The sequence below is a fragment of the Clarias gariepinus genome, chromosome 20 (genome assembly GCF_024256425.1).
Source record: "Clarias gariepinus isolate MV-2021 ecotype Netherlands chromosome 20, CGAR_prim_01v2, whole genome shotgun sequence".
Taxonomy (NCBI): Eukaryota; Metazoa; Chordata; class Actinopteri; order Siluriformes; family Clariidae; genus Clarias; species Clarias gariepinus.
In genome coordinates this window covers 10,076,857-10,095,457 of record NC_071119.1, presented here as the reverse complement: position 1 = coordinate 10,095,457, position 18,601 = coordinate 10,076,857, and the positions used below count along the sequence as shown (strand labels likewise).

Sequence of the window (18,601 nt, the reverse complement as noted above, 5' to 3'; positions counted from 1 at the left end):
CGTACCCTAGCCTCCTCTAGTGGCTGGAATGAACAGGCCCTCATTACCACCTACCGTCAAGGCCTTCATCCAGATTTGCGAGTTATGCTGGCTACTCATGATGACTCACTGGGGCTTAAAGAATTTATTCAACTGTTCATCTGCTGCTCAGCACGTCTTTCTTCCTGCCAACGTAGCACCCATGCTCCCCCCGATTTCCTCCCAATTCCGCCGATAAAGCCAGGGAACTCTGAACCCACATTGGAACCTATGCAATTGGACAGGGGTCGGATCTCACCGAGTGAACGGCAGAGAAGGCTGACCCAGAACCTCTGCCTGTACTTTGAACGCGGGGCACCTCAGGCGGAAGTGCCCCACTCGACCTCCTCGTCCCTTGGTGAGTGTTTGGTCTTCTCATATAGAACGAATCCAACCCCTCACCACAGTTGTAAGCCTTACAGCCTCCGATGTTTCAATTTCAGTGGCAGCACTCCTCGACTCTGGGTCAGCCGGGAACTTCATCTCTGGGAACCTGTGTCGGCACCTCCGGCTCAAGACCACCCTGATGGAACGATCCTTCCAGGTTCAGTCAATAACCGGAAAGCCCCTTTCCAGAAAGTCTGTGTGCACCTCTGCTGGTCCCGTGACACTGCAGGTGGGACTTCTTCATCAAGAGGAGATCACTCTTTTAGTGCTTGAAGAATCCACGGCAGATGTGGTCTTGGGACGCCCCTGGTTGATGAAACACAATCCCATCCTCTCTTGGGCCACAGGGGAAGTACTCCAGTGGGGAAAGGAGTGTACACAGTCCTGTTTTCCAGCATTACCTCTATGACCCCAACTCTTACAGTTACAATCCACCTCCATCGAAAGCCCAATAGAAAAACAGTCGGTGAACATATCCCCCCAGTACTCCACATTCAGTGACGTGTTCTGCCCCAAAAGGGCAACCCAATTACCACCACATCGTCAATGGGATTGCGCAATCGACTTCCTCCCTGGTGAGCCATTACCTCAGAGATGCATCTATCCTCTCTCCATCCCCGAAAGACAGGCAATGGAGGAGTACATCGATGAGGCCCTACAACAGGGCTTTATACGCCCATCAACTTCCCCTGCAGCATCCAGTTTCTTTTTCGTGGCGAAAAAAGATGGTGGTCTTCGTCCGTGCATAGACTTCCGCACCCTCAATAAGGCCACAGTCAAGTTTCGCTATCCGTTACCCCTGGTCCCAGCAGCCTTAGAATGTCTCAGAGAAGCCAGTGTGTTCACAAAACTAGACCTTCGCAGCGCCTACAATCTTATCCGTATTCAGAAAGGAGATGAATGGAAAACTGCCTTCATAACACCTACAGGACATTATGAGTACCTCGTGATGCCCTATGGCCTTGTCAATGCCCCGGCCATCTTCCAAAACTTCATGCATGAGATACTCCGTGACTTTCTTCATCAGTTTGTGATTGTCTACATTGATGACATCCTCATATTCTCCAAATCCGAGGCTGAACACCACCAACACTTAACAAAGGTTCTCCAACGACTCCGTGAGTACCATCTCTTCCTTAAGGCTGAGAAATGTGCATTCCATCAATCTTCCGTCCAATTTCTCGGTTACATCATTGATCAAAATGGGGTAAAGATGGAACTAGAGAAAGTTTTCGCCATCACCTCCTGGCCACAACCCACCAGTGTCAAGGAGCTCCAACGATTCCTTGGATTTGCAAATTTCTATCGCAGATTTATAAAGAACTTCAGTACCACCGCCAATCCTCTAACCTCCCTGCTCCGAGGAAAACCCAAAGCTTTTAAGTGGACCCCGGCAGCCACCGACGCCTTCCAACTGTTAAAGCAGGCTTTTACCTCGGCGCCCATCCTTGTACACCCCAACCCAGAACTCCCATTTGTAGTTGAAGTGGACGCCTCATCCAATGGTGTGGGAGCCATCCTGTCCCAGCAACTAGGAAGACCCTTAAGGCTCCATCCATGTGCGTTCTTTTAAAAAAAATTCACCCCAACGGAACAGAATTATGATATTGGAGATCAAGAACTGCTCGCGATTAAGATGGCCCTGGACGCATGGAGACACTGGCTAGAGGGAGCCTTGCACCAGTTCCTCGTCTTGACCGATCATAAGAACCTGCAATATTTAAGGGAGGCAAAAAGACTCAACCCACGACAAGCACGCTGGGCAATGTTCTTTTCCCGATTTAATTTCAAAATCTCCTATCGTGCAGGGTCAAAGAACCTCAAAGCCGACTCCCTCTCTCGACTACGCTCCAACAGCATCGCCAATGACGATGATCACATACTCTCAGAGAAAATTTTTGTCACCCATCCACTGGGAGCACCCGCAATCCGTGTCAGATCCAGCACCAATCAATCCCCAGAACTGTCCCCCCAATCGCCGGTTTATCCAGGAAGTGGATCGCAATCCACTCATTCAATCAGTCCACGCTTCATTAGGCACAGGACACCCGGGAATCGAGCGTACACTCTCACTCCTGCCGGATCACTACTCGTGGCCCAACATGGGGAAGGATGTGCGAAGGTATGTTGCTGGATGTCCTGAGTGTGCAATGTCAAAAGGCCCCCGACATTTGCCTGCTGGAAAACTCGTGCCTCTGCCCATTCCACACCGCCCATGGTCACACTTGGGGGTGGATTTCATCATGGTCCTACCCAACTCGGGGGGCTGTACCTGCATCCTCGTCATTGTCGACAGATTTTCTAAAAGTTGTCGACTGGTCCCTCTCAAGGGTCTCCCATCTGCCATGGAAACAGCCGAATACTCTTCAACAAAGTTTTCCGTTACTTTGGCATCCCAGAGGACATCATCTCCGATCGAGGTCCCCAGTTTATCTCTCGGGTCTGGCGAGGCTTCTTGCGGATTCTAGGAGTGACCGTAAGTTTATCTTCTGGCTATCACCCCCAAACCAATGGCCAGACGGAACGAAAGGTTCAAGAAATTGGACGCTTCCTTAGAACATTCTGCCATGGCCATCAGGAATCCTGGAACCAGTTTCTGGGATGGGCAGAATATGCTCAAAATTCCCTTCGACAATCGACCACAGGTCTCACCCCTTTCCAGTGTGTGCTAGGTTACCAACCCCCATTATTTCCCTGGAACGGAGAACCCTCTGACCTCCCGACAGTCGACAGCTGGTTTCGAACAAGTGAGGAAGTTTGGGAAGAAGCTCACCATCATCTGCAAAGTGCTGTACGCAGACACAAGAGTAACGCCGACCGACGTCGATCCATCGCTCCATCATTCCGACCGGGAGATAAGGTATGGCTCTCGACTCGAGACATGCGTCTACGTCAGCCATGCAAAAAGCTCAATCCCAGGTATGTCAGCCCCTTCACGGTCCTGGAACAGGTAAACCCGGTCACCTACAAATTACAATTACCTCCTCATTATCGAATCCATCCCACTTTTCATGTATCACTATTGAAAAAATACATAGACCCTGTTATATCATCCTCAGAGCCTGGCCCAGAAGAAGAAACACCTCCTCCTTCGATCATAGAAGATGAGGGAACCATCTACCAAGTAAGGGACATTCTGAACTCCCGTCGTCGCGGTGGTCGCCTGGAATACTTGGTGGACTGGGAAGGCTACAGTCCAGAGGAGAGATCATGGGTACCTCGAGTTGACATCCTTGACCCCACTCTGCTAGACGAGTTTCATCACACCCATCCCGACCGCCCAGCACCAAGGGGTAGAGGTAGGCCACCACGACAGCAGAGGAGACGACCCTCAGGAGCGGGTCGTGAAGGAGGGGGTAATGTCACAATCGGGCCAGGCTCCGAAGCAAGTCAAACACCACGCCCCCCATCTCCAGAGTACTAATCACCGCCACCTGATCACAATGAGGACAAACTCTCAAAAGCGTACGCCACACAACATTCAACGTCATGAGACGAAAGTGGACCGAATCTCCAGACGAGTAAGACTCGAAAAAGTTACTTACCTGTTCTCCTTGTTTCTCCTCAGAAGTGTGTTCTCCTGTTTGTTTTCCCGTCTCCGTGGCTCCGTGTGTAGGCGTGCGCACATCTCCCTCGCCGTTGTCTCAGTGTGCCCTCCGAACCGACCGCGCCATCCCCGAATCTCCACGTAGGTCAGAAAGAAAAGGAGCGATCATCAAGGCTTCCCCCCATGTAAAGTGACTGCTGATAATTCCCAGTACTTATCCTAGTGCTCAACCTTGACCCTACCATGTCTGCTGAATCAATAAACATAACTTTCTTGAAAGACTTACCCTCCTGTGTCAGTCCGATTCTGTTACACCTCCTCTGTTTGGGGTCACGATCACGCAATCTTGTAGATAACTTCTGCCAGCTCATCCTGCTCAGAAAAACACCAAAACATTTTTAATCTATGAAAGTCATACTAAAGCATGAAATGACTGTGACTCTATGTGGACATGACTGACAGTCTGAGTCTCTGTACTCTGTGTACGGAATTAAATGTGCTGCTGTCGGGAAATGAAGTTGGAGAAAGATAAACATCAGAGGAGGGACATCAGGGGCTTCTTGTGGTCAAGGTGTGAAGGCATTTGAGCTACAATATACAGTATATTCATATCCCTAATGTTTTGGTCAAAGTACACATTACATTAAAATTTGTTTCATATAACATCATTCCACAAAGCTGTTAGAGCAATTTTTGTTAAAGCTTTTTGCCTGATGCTTTTAAGATAGACACAAGTTCCATTGATCTAAGATCAGCATTAACCACCACTCTCTTTTACACATTTGTACAGTAATGTACAAATTTGTACACATTTGTACAGTTACCAGCCTCAAAAATCACTAATTAACAGCTCCTCAGAATAGTGCAGTTATAGGAAGTGGGAGGAAACTGTGTCTAAATACTTATTGGCCCAAAGTTCTAACCGAGGCACCAGGGGTACTGTTCATACATACAGTGCAAGCACTCAGATCACCCTGGTTGCTTGAACATACAGTCTGAGGAGAGAGGCCACAGCTGCAGGCCAATTAAAATGTATAGTGTTAGTTAACACACTACACACATTATTACAACTCACACAGTGTCTCCTAGCCTTAAGTAGACAGGAAGCCAAGTGTAGCTCATTGCTCCTGATTACATGAGCCTCCCTTTGATTGATTACTGTGCCTCACTTTGGTGAATGCATCTTTATTATTTGCTAAAAATGGTTAGCTTTGTATAAAAAAGGCTATTAGTTGCTTTGCTGTGAGTAAAGGTAGAGACATGATTTTTTTTTTTATAAATGTTCCTCATAAAATGTAACCACAAATGTTTATGACTTCAGTAAATACAATAATGTCAACTAAGCACTATCTGCTTTTTCCCTTCTTTTTAATGAACAAATGTAACTTTGGATGATGCAGCAGGCAGGTGTGTGATTGAGATTCTTCACTTCACTTCACAGTCATTTTAAAATCATTGTCCATATACTAATAAAATGATCAGTAAACTTCTCATGGTGAGTCTGGTAGTCACACGACTCTGTAGTGAAAGTGTAATGACCGCACCAAACCCTTCCTGCCAAAGTGTCTTCAGTTCACTTCATAGTGAGTCAGTTTCTCACTTGTCTTGTTGAATGTGTAAAATGAATAAAAGAGGAAATAGGGTTTCAATAAAGCATCACCACATCCAGTCACCTATTCAGTGCGACTTCTGGCAGCCACTCTGTGTGTAGTTTTAAACAATTAAACACTCGTGTTTCTTTATAAACTGATTAAAGAATGGAGATGAATGCAAAGATTAATGCAAATGCTGAAGTGACAGAAGACAACCAAGCTGATTCCGGAGACAGCAAGAACTCACATGAAGGTGGTTACGTGAATGAGGACAATGTGGAGACCCAAAGTCCCAGAACCTTTAAGCAATCTGAGAGTTCAGGTAAAATACACTTACAATCAGAAATGTGTATATGTACTGATCTACTAAATTAAATTAACTTGTCTAAAATGCAACTATCCATTACTAAAAAGGCATATGTAAAATTAAACTAAATTAATTATTTATTTAATTTATTTATTTAATGGCCTTATGACATTTAAACTGAAAGAAAAACATGCAGTTGACTGATAAAGTACAAAACTGTTGGTGACAATTTCAGTTCTAAAACTATCAGTTCAAGTGCAGTCATAACACATCATGGGAAAACTGTTTCAATTCAATTATGCTCCAGTTTAGCTACTTATCATGTTGGAATCCACCTATTTCTGCAGTGTTGTAGAGGCACCTGTCCTTGGCAACAAGCTAACCGATAGCTTCTGCTATTAGATTTAACTAACTAGTCTGTGCAGTGAGCATTAAAAAAAAAGTTAAAACTAGTATTATCTGATACATCCTCTCTTTCATTCTCATTCTCTTTCTCTCTCTCATTCTTGCATGAATGTTAGAGCCAAAAGGGCCACTAAATGTCTCTACATAGTGTATTTACATTCTATTCAATGCAACTCAGATGCAAAAAAATGAAAAAATACATGTATAAAATTATGTGCATATATTACATGTGATGGAGCTGGGCCCGGTTTCTCAAAAGCTTCTTATCGCTAAGTAGTTTTTAAGTTGTACCTTAACCTCTCTCCTAACGTTATAGCGCATTTCGTAAGCTAAGTATCTCTTAGGTAAGTCACGCGTTAGTAAGGTTGGTCTGGACCAACCTTAACTCACTCTTAGCGAAGTTTCAGCTCGAGACGCTAGTCGCCGCCACTGAGCAGCAGTCTTTATAAATCAGCGGTGTATGGAAGCACATTATGGCACGTTATCAAAATCGTATTAACTATGGAATATACCATGTAGGCCTGTTTAAAAAGTTTATTTTATTTAATATCAGAACTAATAGAGTGACTTTTAATTAGCCTGATTCATAATGTGGCTAATGTATTAAAAGTGGCGATCACTTTGCAAAATTGGCATATTAAACAGGTGGCAAACAATTTGTCAGTGCTACAGCTACTTGTTGTGCTAAATTGAAGACGGCGCCGTTCGCCGAGCCATGTGGTTCATGTACATTTTTCCTTTAGGCAAAACTTCAGCCCTCGTCCCGATGTCCAGCTGCTTGCTGCTTTTTGATTAAAATATGTTTCATTGATCATTCATGACTGGATGGACTTTTCTTTTGACACGTTTAATTTTATGATGAAATTTTATTTAGTTAAATAAGAAAATAAACTCTGGAGTTTTAAGCCCGCATCCATTTATTTTTCTGCCTGGTTGTAATGCTTAGTACACCAATTTCACCTATGTGGTTTGACTCACTGTGAGATGCGGTGTTCTATGTGGTTTGACTCGCTGTGAGGTGCGGAAAACTTTTCTCTTTTTGGCTTATAGGGTCATCGTGCTGCAGAGGGAGAACATTTATTATTTATTAATAAATAAATACATTTATTTATTTATATATTGTCTGGATGGAGTTACTGAGATGTGCTCTAGCTCACTGCTGAAGGGTTCGACATTAATAAGGTGTTAAATCTAAACTGTAACTTCTAGGTCCAAATTCTGAAAGACTAAAATTTATCTCTTTCCGTCCATGTAGGAGACACTGCATTGAGCAGGTGTTACAGACTGACTGCTGTGTGTATGGTGCTGCTGTATCTTCTCCTGTTGATGGCCATGACAGTGTTGTGGATCAAATTCAGTATGCAGAATACAGCAAACAGTCAGCTACAGATCAATTACAGCACCCTGTCTAATGAGAGAAACCAGTTACAGACCAATTACAGCGCCCTGTCTAATGAGAGAAACCAGTTACAGACCAATTACAGCACCCTGACTAATGAGAAAAAACTGTTACAGACCAGTTACAACACCCTGACTAATGAGAAAAAACAGTTACAGACCAGTTACAGCACCATGACTAATGAGAAAAACCAGTTACAGACCAGTTACAACACCCTGACTAATGAGAAAAACCAGTTACAGACCAGCTACAACACCCTGACTAATGAGAAAAAACAGTTACAGACCAGTTACAACACCCTGACTAATGAGAAAAACCAGTTACAGACCAGTTACAGCACCCTGACTAATGAGAAAAAACAGTTACAGACCAGTTACAACACCCTGACTAATGAGAAAAAACAGTTACAGACCAGTTACAACACCCTGACTAATGAGAAAAACCAGTTACAGACCAGGTACAACACCTTGACTAATGAGAAAAACCAGTTACAGACCAGGTACAACACCTTGACTAATGAGAAAAACCAGTTACAGACCAGGTACAACACCTTGACTAATGAGAAAAACCAGTTACAGACCAGTTACAACACCCTGACTAATGAGAAAAACCAGTTACAGACCAGTTACAACACCTTGACTAGTGAAAAAAACCAGTTACAGACCAGATACAACACCCTTACTAATGAGAAAAAACAGTTACAGACCAGTTACAACACCCTGACTAATGAGAAAAACCAGGTACAGACCAGGTACAACACTCTGACTAATGAGAAAAACCAGTTACAGACCAGGTACAACACCCTGACTAATGAGAAAAACCAGTTACTGACCAGATACAACACTCTGACTAATGAGAAAAACCAGTTACAGACCAGTTACAACACCTTGACTAGTGAGAAAAACCAGTTACAGACCAGGTACAACACCCAGACTAATGAGAAAAACCAGTTACAGACCAGTTACAACACCCTGACTAATGAGAAAAACCAGTTACTGACCAGATACAACACTCTGACTAATGAGAAAAACCAGTTACAGACCAGATACAACACTCTGACTAATGAGAAAAACCAGTTACAGACCAGATACATCACTCTGACTAATGAGAAAAACCAGTTACAGACCAGGTACAACACCCAGACTAATGAGAAAAACCAGTTACAGACCAGATACAACACTCTGACTAATGAGAAAAACCAGTTACAGACCAGATACATCACTCTGACTAATGAGAAAAACCAGTTACAGACCAGGTACAACACCCAGACTAATGAGAAAAACCAGTTACAGAAGGAGAGAGACGCATACGTGAGGATACTTGATGATTTGAGTAAGTAAATAGATTTAGAATGATTTTTTTTTTTTTGGCCAACAGTTAAATTGCCTTAAGAGGAAATCCATGAGCCATCTTACATCCTCTCACATGTTTCCCCCATATGATTTCACCAAGATCTTAGAATGAAAGCATCTCAGTAATATTGGTGACACTTTACAATCCTGATCCATAACTCATAATAACTGTTTAAGGAGTTTTTCTTTGATATTAACTAATTAGTAAATATGCTTGTATTGGTTTACTACTGAGTCTTAATCAGTCTTACATTTCTCCTGGAGAACTAATAGCTAACTTTGTCTGTATTTTAATAACCCCTGATTAATTACTGATCACCTCAACATTAATTCCCAATCACTAAACCTTACCTTCCTCCTGGAGATAATATACGTATCGCGGCCGTTTCCACACCCAGTGTCTAAAATGTGAATGGCTATATAAGTGCTTATTGTTCAAGCATAGAGTTCTCTTTAGAGTGTGTGTGCTGTTTTTATTTGTCCAGTCAGAGTCTAAAGAGAGAAATATAACCTATTACCAAGTTATACTAAAGTATAAGCTGTAATGCAGCATAAATGCCATGTGCTCGTCACATTTTTGATCACGTTTTCTTTTTGTTTGTTGCACGTCTGTTTGTTTTTGTGCAGTGTGAAAAAGTTTTTTTTTACTTATTCCATAGCCTACAGCAAATGTGTTAAAATAAATAACAACTAAATACAAGCAGTAGTTCAGAAACTGTGTGTGCTTTGATTTCTGTAAATTGTTTATATTTAACTCCACAGATAAAGGGAGTTGTTTCATCTTCAGCTCCAGTTTTTATTGCATGTCTATTGAGGAGAAGAGCTGGACTCAGAGCAGACAGGACTGCAGGGACAAAGGAGCAGACCTGGTGATCATAAACAGCAGAGAGGAACAGGTGAGAGAGAGAGAGAGAGTGAGAGAGAGAGAGAGAGAGAGAGAGAGAGAGACTAAAATCTTTTTATTGTGTGGTTATTTACAGGAGGTCATTGGTAAAAAGCTGGGACACTCTGATTTTTGGATTGGTCTGAGTGACAGGGATACAGAGGGAGAGTGGAAATGGGTGGATGGTACACCAGTGACCACTGAGTAAGAAACTGTCTCTTTTTTAGGTGCAATACATTCACTAACATAAATACTGTTATTCTGCTTAGAAAATTATTCCTTATTATATTATTATATTTATATGTATGTGGTGGCTCAGGTGGTTGAGGCTCTGGGTTGCTGATCAGAGGGTTGGGTTTTTAATCCCTGTGACTGCCTGCTTGCCACTGTTGGGCTCCTAGGCAAGGCCCTTAATTTCATGCTCATGTAAGCATTGTAAAGGGAAGGGGGATGCACTGATGTAAAGAATGGTCCATGAGAATGGTGTAGATAGTGAAACGGTGGACTGAGCTCGGAATACCTGGAAGGCTGTTTATTAGAAGCGTTTAAACTGTGGCCTACCCTCCATGGTCTAAGATTTAAAAAAGGGTTCCAATATAGCCTACATTTGGTAAAGGTGGATGATTTACTGTAAGTTTGGCTTTTTATTAAACAAATACAAGAACGACTTACTGTAAATAGACATTGAGTATTTTATTTATATAAGTAACCTTTAACCCAGCATCAACCCAGCGAGTTCAAAATGTTTTTGTTGCATGCAGAAATCAAATTTGGTTTTCTCTGTAGCAGTTTATTCACTCTAAAAACTGCTGGGTTAAAAAACAACACAACCCTAACCCAGCTGCTGGGTCACTATTGAACAGGACACCCGCTGGGTTGTTTTGAACCAAGTGCTAAGTTTTACCATTTAACCCAGAATTCTGGGTTGTTCATTTGACCCAACCAGTGGGTAAAATTGACACTCCAGCTGGGTTAAACAATAAAGTGCTGGGTTATTTTATTTGACCCAACCAGTGGATAAAAATAACACTCTTGCTAGATTGACACATTACATTTGATTTAGTAGATACAACCATTTTGTTTTCAAAAAAGTCCCAAAATGTACACAACTTCACATAATGTAAACAGATTCTCACAAAGAAAAAAATGTGAATAACTTAATTTTGACAATTTTGACAGAACCATGTGATCCAAAGGTGACAATTTTTAAAATATAAATAAAAAGTAACATACACACTCTCCGTAAAACAATAAAACCAAGAGGTCCCTGCAAATCTGATTTGAATTGCATTTTTTTTTTTTTTTGCATTTAATACAATGTTTAAGCACGTTTTATATAGAAGTTTTAAATAGAAATGTTATAATGCCATCATGACATCAAACAGTCTCCATCTTAATATTTTAACTATTTAGTTTAACTATTGGTTATTTATTTATTAAGATTGTCATTAAACATACCCAAATCGCTTCTTCTGACAACTACAAAATATAATAAAATATGCCAACAGACTTTCCCTGCACAACTTTAGAGAAGATTACTTAGTAATTGACATAAAATTACATTTAGGAGTACATTGGGAATTTATTTATTTATTTCATACATTATAGTTGACTACTTGCACAAAATATAAAAACATGAACTCCGCACACCCCATATCAGAGTGTGACAGTGTAAAAGCGAATAAACATGGAAATGAGCTTGCTCCTACCACAACTACAACATTTAAAAATTAGGTAAAAGTTCATATTAACTGATCAGAAAATACTGCCAACTTTAATTCGCAAAGATTGCCTGTTAGAAATACCCAAATTTAAATAAATCCACTGTTTAAACCTCGGACATCTCGGCCAGCGGTAGTTTTCAGAAGTTCTTGCCGAGGTGAAGTAGCATTGGGCGAGAGCACCTGGGTATTGCCTGAAGCTCAAATCTCCAAAAACATTGAGGCAATTTTTTTTAAATAGACCCTCCTGTATCTTCAATAACCACCTAAAACTATACTTTGTGACACAATAACAGTAATATTTCGAACATTTTGCGGGCTGCTTTTTGAGACACCAGAGAACAAAAGAATAAACTACAGTAGTTGTTGGGTCAAAATAACCCAACCAGGTGTTCATTTGTAAATGACTCACTACATCTCATATGACACCCAACATAAGCCAACCCAACAATGTGTTTACAGAACAGAAACATATACATATTTCATATGTAGAAACTTTACAAACTGTAAACCAAGCTTTAACTTTTTATACCCTTAATATAATTTACTTCAACATGTTAAGTCATTTCACTAACCATTGTTTTCTTACCAGTTGTTCCAATTTACTAATTCACCCAATGGTATGAAAAACAGAATTTTGATGGTAATTGTACAGTATCTGTAATTGTAATGGTAACTGTAGTGTATGTTATTGTTTTGTCAAAGTGAACTCCCGACACAACAGTAAAAAAATCAGTAAAAACTGACATGATTCAGGTACATCTGTGGAATTTAATTAAACTGAACACTGATTTTAGTGATTTTAATTCTCTGGGTTTCAGGTTCTGGAATAAAGGGGAACCGAACGGTGACACTGAAGATGAGGACTGTGTTGAGATTTATAGTTATTATAAAAGGAATGCCTGGAATGACAATAAATGCTCTCGTACAAAAAAGTGGATCTGTGAGAAACGTCTTCCACAGTGAAGTTTATTATTTTATAATGAAAAGTGCTTATATACAAATTGAGCCAAATATATACGGTGAACTTTGGTGAAGTGGAATGATTTTGGAAATTTAATGTTCTTCATCATTTATTATTATAATATTTATGCCACATACAACATCATGAACAGTTAAATCATGTGTTGAGTTAACAATTTCCTGAGATAATTTAAGTCCAACTGGAATTATATAAACATTGAATGTTGTTCATTTAACATTGGGAACTTTGCAGTGTATGATTTTGGAAAGCTTAGGTTGTCTTTTATACCATAATAATAAATTTATTCTGAAAGGCTGGACACCCAGTAGTTCTGTTGGCCCAAACATTTTCAAAATGATGTAAAATACCCTGAATATGACATGGCCATACAGTATATGATATGACGGAATATTCCATCAGTCCTCAACCCGCCTTGCCCACACAATCCCTATATAGTTGTGACATGTAGCAGTTTAGTGATTTCTTTCATAAATGCAATACACTATATTTATTCATTATATACATAGCATAAAGGTAATATATATATATATATATATATATATATATATATATATATATATATATATATATATATATACATATATAGTGCTATCTTCATTTTAGATGTCAAAAGGGTTTTGTGGCTCCCATGTTTCCTTTTCTCTGGGAAACGGTTCCAAATGGCTCTTAAAGTGTTTAAGTTTGCCAACCCCTGGATTGTTCACTAGGTATAAAAACTTTATCAGATTAAGATCAGAATCATATTTCATATTTTTAAACTTTACAAACTGTAAAGCAGGCTTTAACTTTTTATACCTTTAATATAATTTAATTCAAAGTGTAAGTCATTTCACTAACCATTGTTTTCTAATTAACCAATATTCACCAAAACCGGATTTTGATGGTAATTGTATCTGTAATTGTAGTATATGCTATTGTTTTGTCAAAGTGAACTTCTGACACAACCCCTGAACTGTTCATGTATTTTACTGCATCTTATTAAAGCTAGATCTGTGATGATGAAGTATTATTGAGATGGTTGTCTTTAAGAGTCCATCTTTGGGTCTCTGACTCTTAATTCATATTATTTTATTAAAATCAAAATAATTAATGTTAATTGTGTATCAATCAGTAATGAAGTAGATGTTTTAAAAATGAAAGGATGTTTTTTCAATCCATTTATAGTTACATTTAATGCTGTGGAACATCTGTAAAACAACACATCTCGTGTGATCACTTGTGCTACAGCAGCTCTGTATCCCTTCTGTTTCTCTCAAGAGCCTCTCTGTTTAAAAAAAGTAAAAAAAAAAAAAAAGGATTTATGCAGTGTGCCATATAAATTAAGAACCAGGACACACAACCTCTTCTGAAAAAACTTACTGTTACAATGTAAAAAATATTAGATAAAAGTATCCTTTCCTTAGTGGTTACTTCAATTCACTTTAATTTACTTTAATTCACATGGTATATAGAGTCTCAGCTTGTCAGTCTCGTCCATACAGATAAGTTCTTCTCAACAAGAGAAGAGGCTAGTAGTTATGAAAGAGATTGCAGATAATGTTGAAGGTCATGACCCCCACACACAGAAGGAAGATGGTGATGATGGGAGATGCTTAAAAATTTTGTACAAAACAACAAAAAAAAATTAAATAAATAAATAAATATTTTTGCATGGCTAAATACTGTATGTTTCTAAATGCAGGGTTGCATTTTTATGTTTCCTAAGCTTTGCTTTATATTTATGGAGACTACAGTATATCTCATCGATATGATATTTTTCATATGTGAATTGTAACAGACAAATATTCAGTGAACAGGATAGTTGAAGCATCAAAGTCATCCCCATTACAGGAACATCTCAATCCTCCAGGGATTAAAATAAAAAAAAAGATAAATGAGAGATTTTATGCTTACTTATTGTTCATGAAAGGTGTTAAGTGTTACCTCCTAGTCAGAGATGGATCGAATCTTTATTGATTCAGAGTGATTTGATTAAACTAATTAAAATTTACAGCATACACTTCCTCATCTATCCATTCACTGTTTAGCACGATTTAGTGCATCTTATCAACTCTCTGTTTTACCTTGTGGCAAACAATGAAAATATAAAATCAGGTATTTACCAATTATGAATAATTAGCGAAGCAAGGGCAAAAGTTGATGGTGAAAGAGTGGTGAAAGAGCAGTGGAAGAGTGCCCGCAAGGTGAACAGGCAAAGGAGCGACATACCTGTTCAGACCTTGGGGCTCAGCCACGCCCCACACGGTTCGTCTTTCATGCATACATTTGCCTAATGTGTCTGTTACATGGAAAACATCCTGCTGCAGTTTTTAAAATACTTTTATAAAGTATATTAGCATGAGCCCTGTTACAATGGCTATATATAATGGTAATGTTAAATTTTGATACATACAAAATCATGATAAAAGTTGAATTCTGCACCAAGGTATTGTGATAATATTGTGTCACTTAATTCCTGATGATTCCCATTTCTCATTATAATTATACCTTTGCAATATATAAGATATTGTTTATTTAAAAAATGACTGACTTACTCCATTCCCAAACAAAGCCATAATGCACTTTTTTATGTATTGACTTGTCTGTTTTTTTATATAAAACAGTTCTTAAGAATCTTAACGAGAACGAAATAATAATAATAATAATAATTCGAAGACTATACTGTGATTTATTTTTAGAACGGTTTCAACAGATTAGTGCCTTTATTTTTAAGAGTGTACGGTCATGATTTATAAAGAAGCAAGTAGAATCAGTTGTTTCATTAGGATAATTAGTTGCTCAGTGTTTCTAACCTACAAGCACAACTGTTATACACTCAAACTCTTAATAATGCAAGTAAACTGTTCTGACACTAGATGGCAGTGTTGTGTCTTTTAGCAGGATTTAACGTTCTTTTTTTATTTTATTCATTAATTAATTTAGTTTTTTGTGTGTGAAGCCTGTAAGGTCGCGTCTTCTGCACGAGGTCGCCGCCTAGCGACCGGATTTGCAGTTGACCCCGCTCCTGGTTTGTGGGGATTTTGGTCAGTCTGAAATGTTAACGTTAAATGGATTCATGTTAAACCGTGTTACACTGCATGAAAAAAGCTGTATCCGGACAAATATGGTATGGGAAATCCCCGCTAAACTTTGCCGGATGTATGAGGCAGAGTGCTTAGAAAGGTAGAATGCAAAGGAAATTTTGTGTCAGCTTGAGGATTTGAAGGAGAAGCAAGCTGTGCACACACACTGCTCTTCTTAAAGAGGTTATCCAGCGTCTTGATGCATTTGAGTGCAAGTTTGATGAGAGAAGACGGCAGGAGGAGTCAAGCCATGTGCATAAAAGAGCTAAGAGGGCAAATAATGTGGGCATTGCGGCAAGTTGATCTTAATTTTACCTGACAATATAGCAGTAAATTATACCTTGCCAAGTTAGCCAAGTGATGACATATCTGCTAGAGGAATTAAAGATGACTTTTGCAGATGCAGACCCTAAGTGTATAAAAGGTAATCAGAAATTGTTATTGTACTTTTTTTTATGTCTCTTTATTTTTGTCCCTCTAATAATTTGAATTGTTTCTGTCACTTATCTGAATTTTTTGTACCATCATATTAAACATTGCAGAGGAAATACTTTTTGTCTCGGCCAGGAAAGTCTCAGCTAAGAGACTCCATTAAGACAGGGCCTAAAAACCGACAAATTCATCTATATATTAAGTTCGGTACATCTCTGGGTGTTTTTAGGGGTTAACGTATGGTGTGTTTTGCAGTTGCTGGAGTCCAGGTGTAGAGTTGTTTAAACAGATGCAGAGAGAGAACTGAGGCAGACTGCAATACTGGAACTGATGTCCGATGGGAAGGATGCCATTGCGTTTTTTTGTTTTCTTTCTTATTCTTACTTTGTTTTGTATATTTATTAGTGTTTGGTTTGATTTTAATAAAAAAATTATGAATTGATTCTATTGTCATTTTTTAAAGGATGTGGGGGATATATAGTATTGTGGGGGGTGGATAGGGTCTATCTACAGTACATACCTGCCCAATAATCAATCAAGTCACTAAGTTATGAGGGCTTGGGTTGGGCTAAATAAAAAGTAATGACTGGATAATGTTCCAATAGATGTCAGGGTTTTGGGAGTGTTTTTTTTTTTTTTTTTAACATCCAATCAATGTTGAGATAAGAAATCAATAGGGAAGAGTAGAGTTGAGCAAAGGTGTAAAATGCAAGTGGGGCTTGAGGTGTGAATATCTGCTGACAAAAATCTTGAGTGGATTATTTGCCATGGCAACAAATGCCCGTACCATGGAAGGATTTCTCAGCAAGATACATCCGAATTGGTATCAATCCGGAAGTATCCCAGCTTGGTGGAATTTGATGTAAATCAGTGGTGTATACAGGAATTTCCTAGTACAGATACACCTCTTTTCATGCTGTGTTAAACGGCACAACTCTGACCTCTAGTGGCAAAACGTTGCACCTGCATTTATATAAGCAAGGGCTTAAGTTGTTGAATTTTGTGTATGTAAGTTAAAAATATTAACCAGATACTTATCCTAATGAAACAACTGATCCTTCTCATTCAAATAAAGCTTTTAAACATCTAAAGTATGTTCTAGTTATAATTACGGTCCGTTTATTGAAAAAGGAATGTTATGTAATCACATTTCTTTTTCAATAAACGGACCGTAATTTCAATAAAAGGACATTATGAAATGAGTAGTTCTTTAGCCATTTCGAAATTAATATTATTTTATGTAAAACAATATTTTTATTGCTTTTTTTAATTAAAATGCATTGTCTGAGGATAAAAAAAAAAACATTATAAAAAACAATATAAAAGTCACTGGCGTTGAAGGGGTGTTCTAACTTTCAGGTTATGCCCAATTCCACTGTAAAATCAGTAATTAATTAATACATGCATGGTATGATGATATATATATATATAAAATAGTATATCATCATACCATGCATGTATTAATTACTGATTGAACTTTTTTTACATCTAAAATGTTATTTTATTTAGTAAAATGCTGTGTTCCTGCACTGGAATGTATATGAACAGAGAATAAAACCATTCTATGAGGTCCAACTAGAACTACAGCAGGATCATCTGTATTTTTGTCTCAACCTGTAGCATCATCTGCTCCACTGTGGATAGTCACATGATGTAACATGATCATTTCCGCAGCAGTGATACTCTACTTTGATATTGCACATAGGGGGAATTCATTTCCGTTTTCTTCATTTTAGTTTAAACTATTTTCAGCTGCAGAAATAATGTTTAGTAAGTTTTAGTAAATCTGATCTTTTTTTCCAGCCAGTGTTAGGTACAGTAGGGTCGGGGGAACATCATGGCAGCATGGGTGTAATGTTTTTTTCTTTTTTTTTGGCATGCTGTAAAGAGTTGTGACAAGAGTTGGAAAGAGTTGTGACAAGTGCGTTATTTTTGATAACCTTGTGTTTGATTTATGTCAGTGGTGTGGGCTTTACCACTGCACTACTCAATCATTCCCTGTCCACTTCCCCCCAAAAATAGACAATGACCTGATGTGTATCCTCCTCATTCTCCTCCTTTGTATATACCTCTCTGCATGTCTGCTATTTTCTTCTCCAATTGTTTGTTTTAAACTGTAATTTGCTCCACTATTATTTCCAGTCTAATCATTTTGGGTTTCTGATCATTCACATGAATAACAAACTGGTTAACTGTAGGCGTGAGTGAGGACATGGCTTCGGAGGATGATAAAGAGACTTTTTCAATGGCAGAGACTTTATCAAATAAAGCTTTCAAAGAAAGCTTTTCTTCATCTTTAGTGGGAAGCTCTTGTATAGCTTTCAGCATGGGTGTCTCTAGGCCATTTTTGCACAACACTTGTACTCAAGACCCCTAAAAATTCTTCATAAACTTCACACAAATTGGTGATCGCCCATCGTCCCCTTTAAATTTCATATGAAAGTGGCGGCAGACATTGGCTCCGTCCTGTCTTATAGCGCGGTCTTCAATTTGCCATCACAGAAGGAGGAT

General features: G+C 39.1%; 1 protein-coding gene across 1 annotated transcript; it reads left to right on the top strand.

The window, feature by feature from the left end:
• Positions 1-2,041: 2,041 nt before the first annotated feature.
• LOC128508261 (uncharacterized) lies at positions 2,042-12,577 on the top strand. Its single transcript, XM_053479491.1, has 9 exons — positions 2,042-2,527; positions 3,078-3,324; positions 3,465-3,704; positions 4,022-4,097; positions 5,709-5,866; positions 7,512-8,987; positions 9,770-9,903; positions 9,988-10,094; positions 12,433-12,577. Exons 1-9 carry the CDS (start codon positions 2,042-2,044, stop codon positions 12,575-12,577), a joined length of 3,069 nt encoding a protein of 1,022 aa, XP_053335466.1.
• Positions 12,578-18,601: the final 6,024 nt, after the last annotated feature.

Excerpts from the sequence above, each read along its gene's own strand:
- LOC128508261 (XM_053479491.1), top strand. The coding sequence starts at position 2,042 with ATGGCCCTGGACGCATGGAGACACTGGCTAGAGGGAGCCTTGCACCAG. Across the intron at positions 4,098-5,708 it reads ATCCCCGAATCTCCACGTAG|AATGGAGATGAATGCAAAGA; the intron begins GTCAGAAAGAAA and ends AACTGATTAAAG. Across the intron at positions 5,867-7,511 it reads TAAGCAATCTGAGAGTTCAG|GAGACACTGCATTGAGCAGG; the intron begins GTAAAATACACT and ends CCGTCCATGTAG.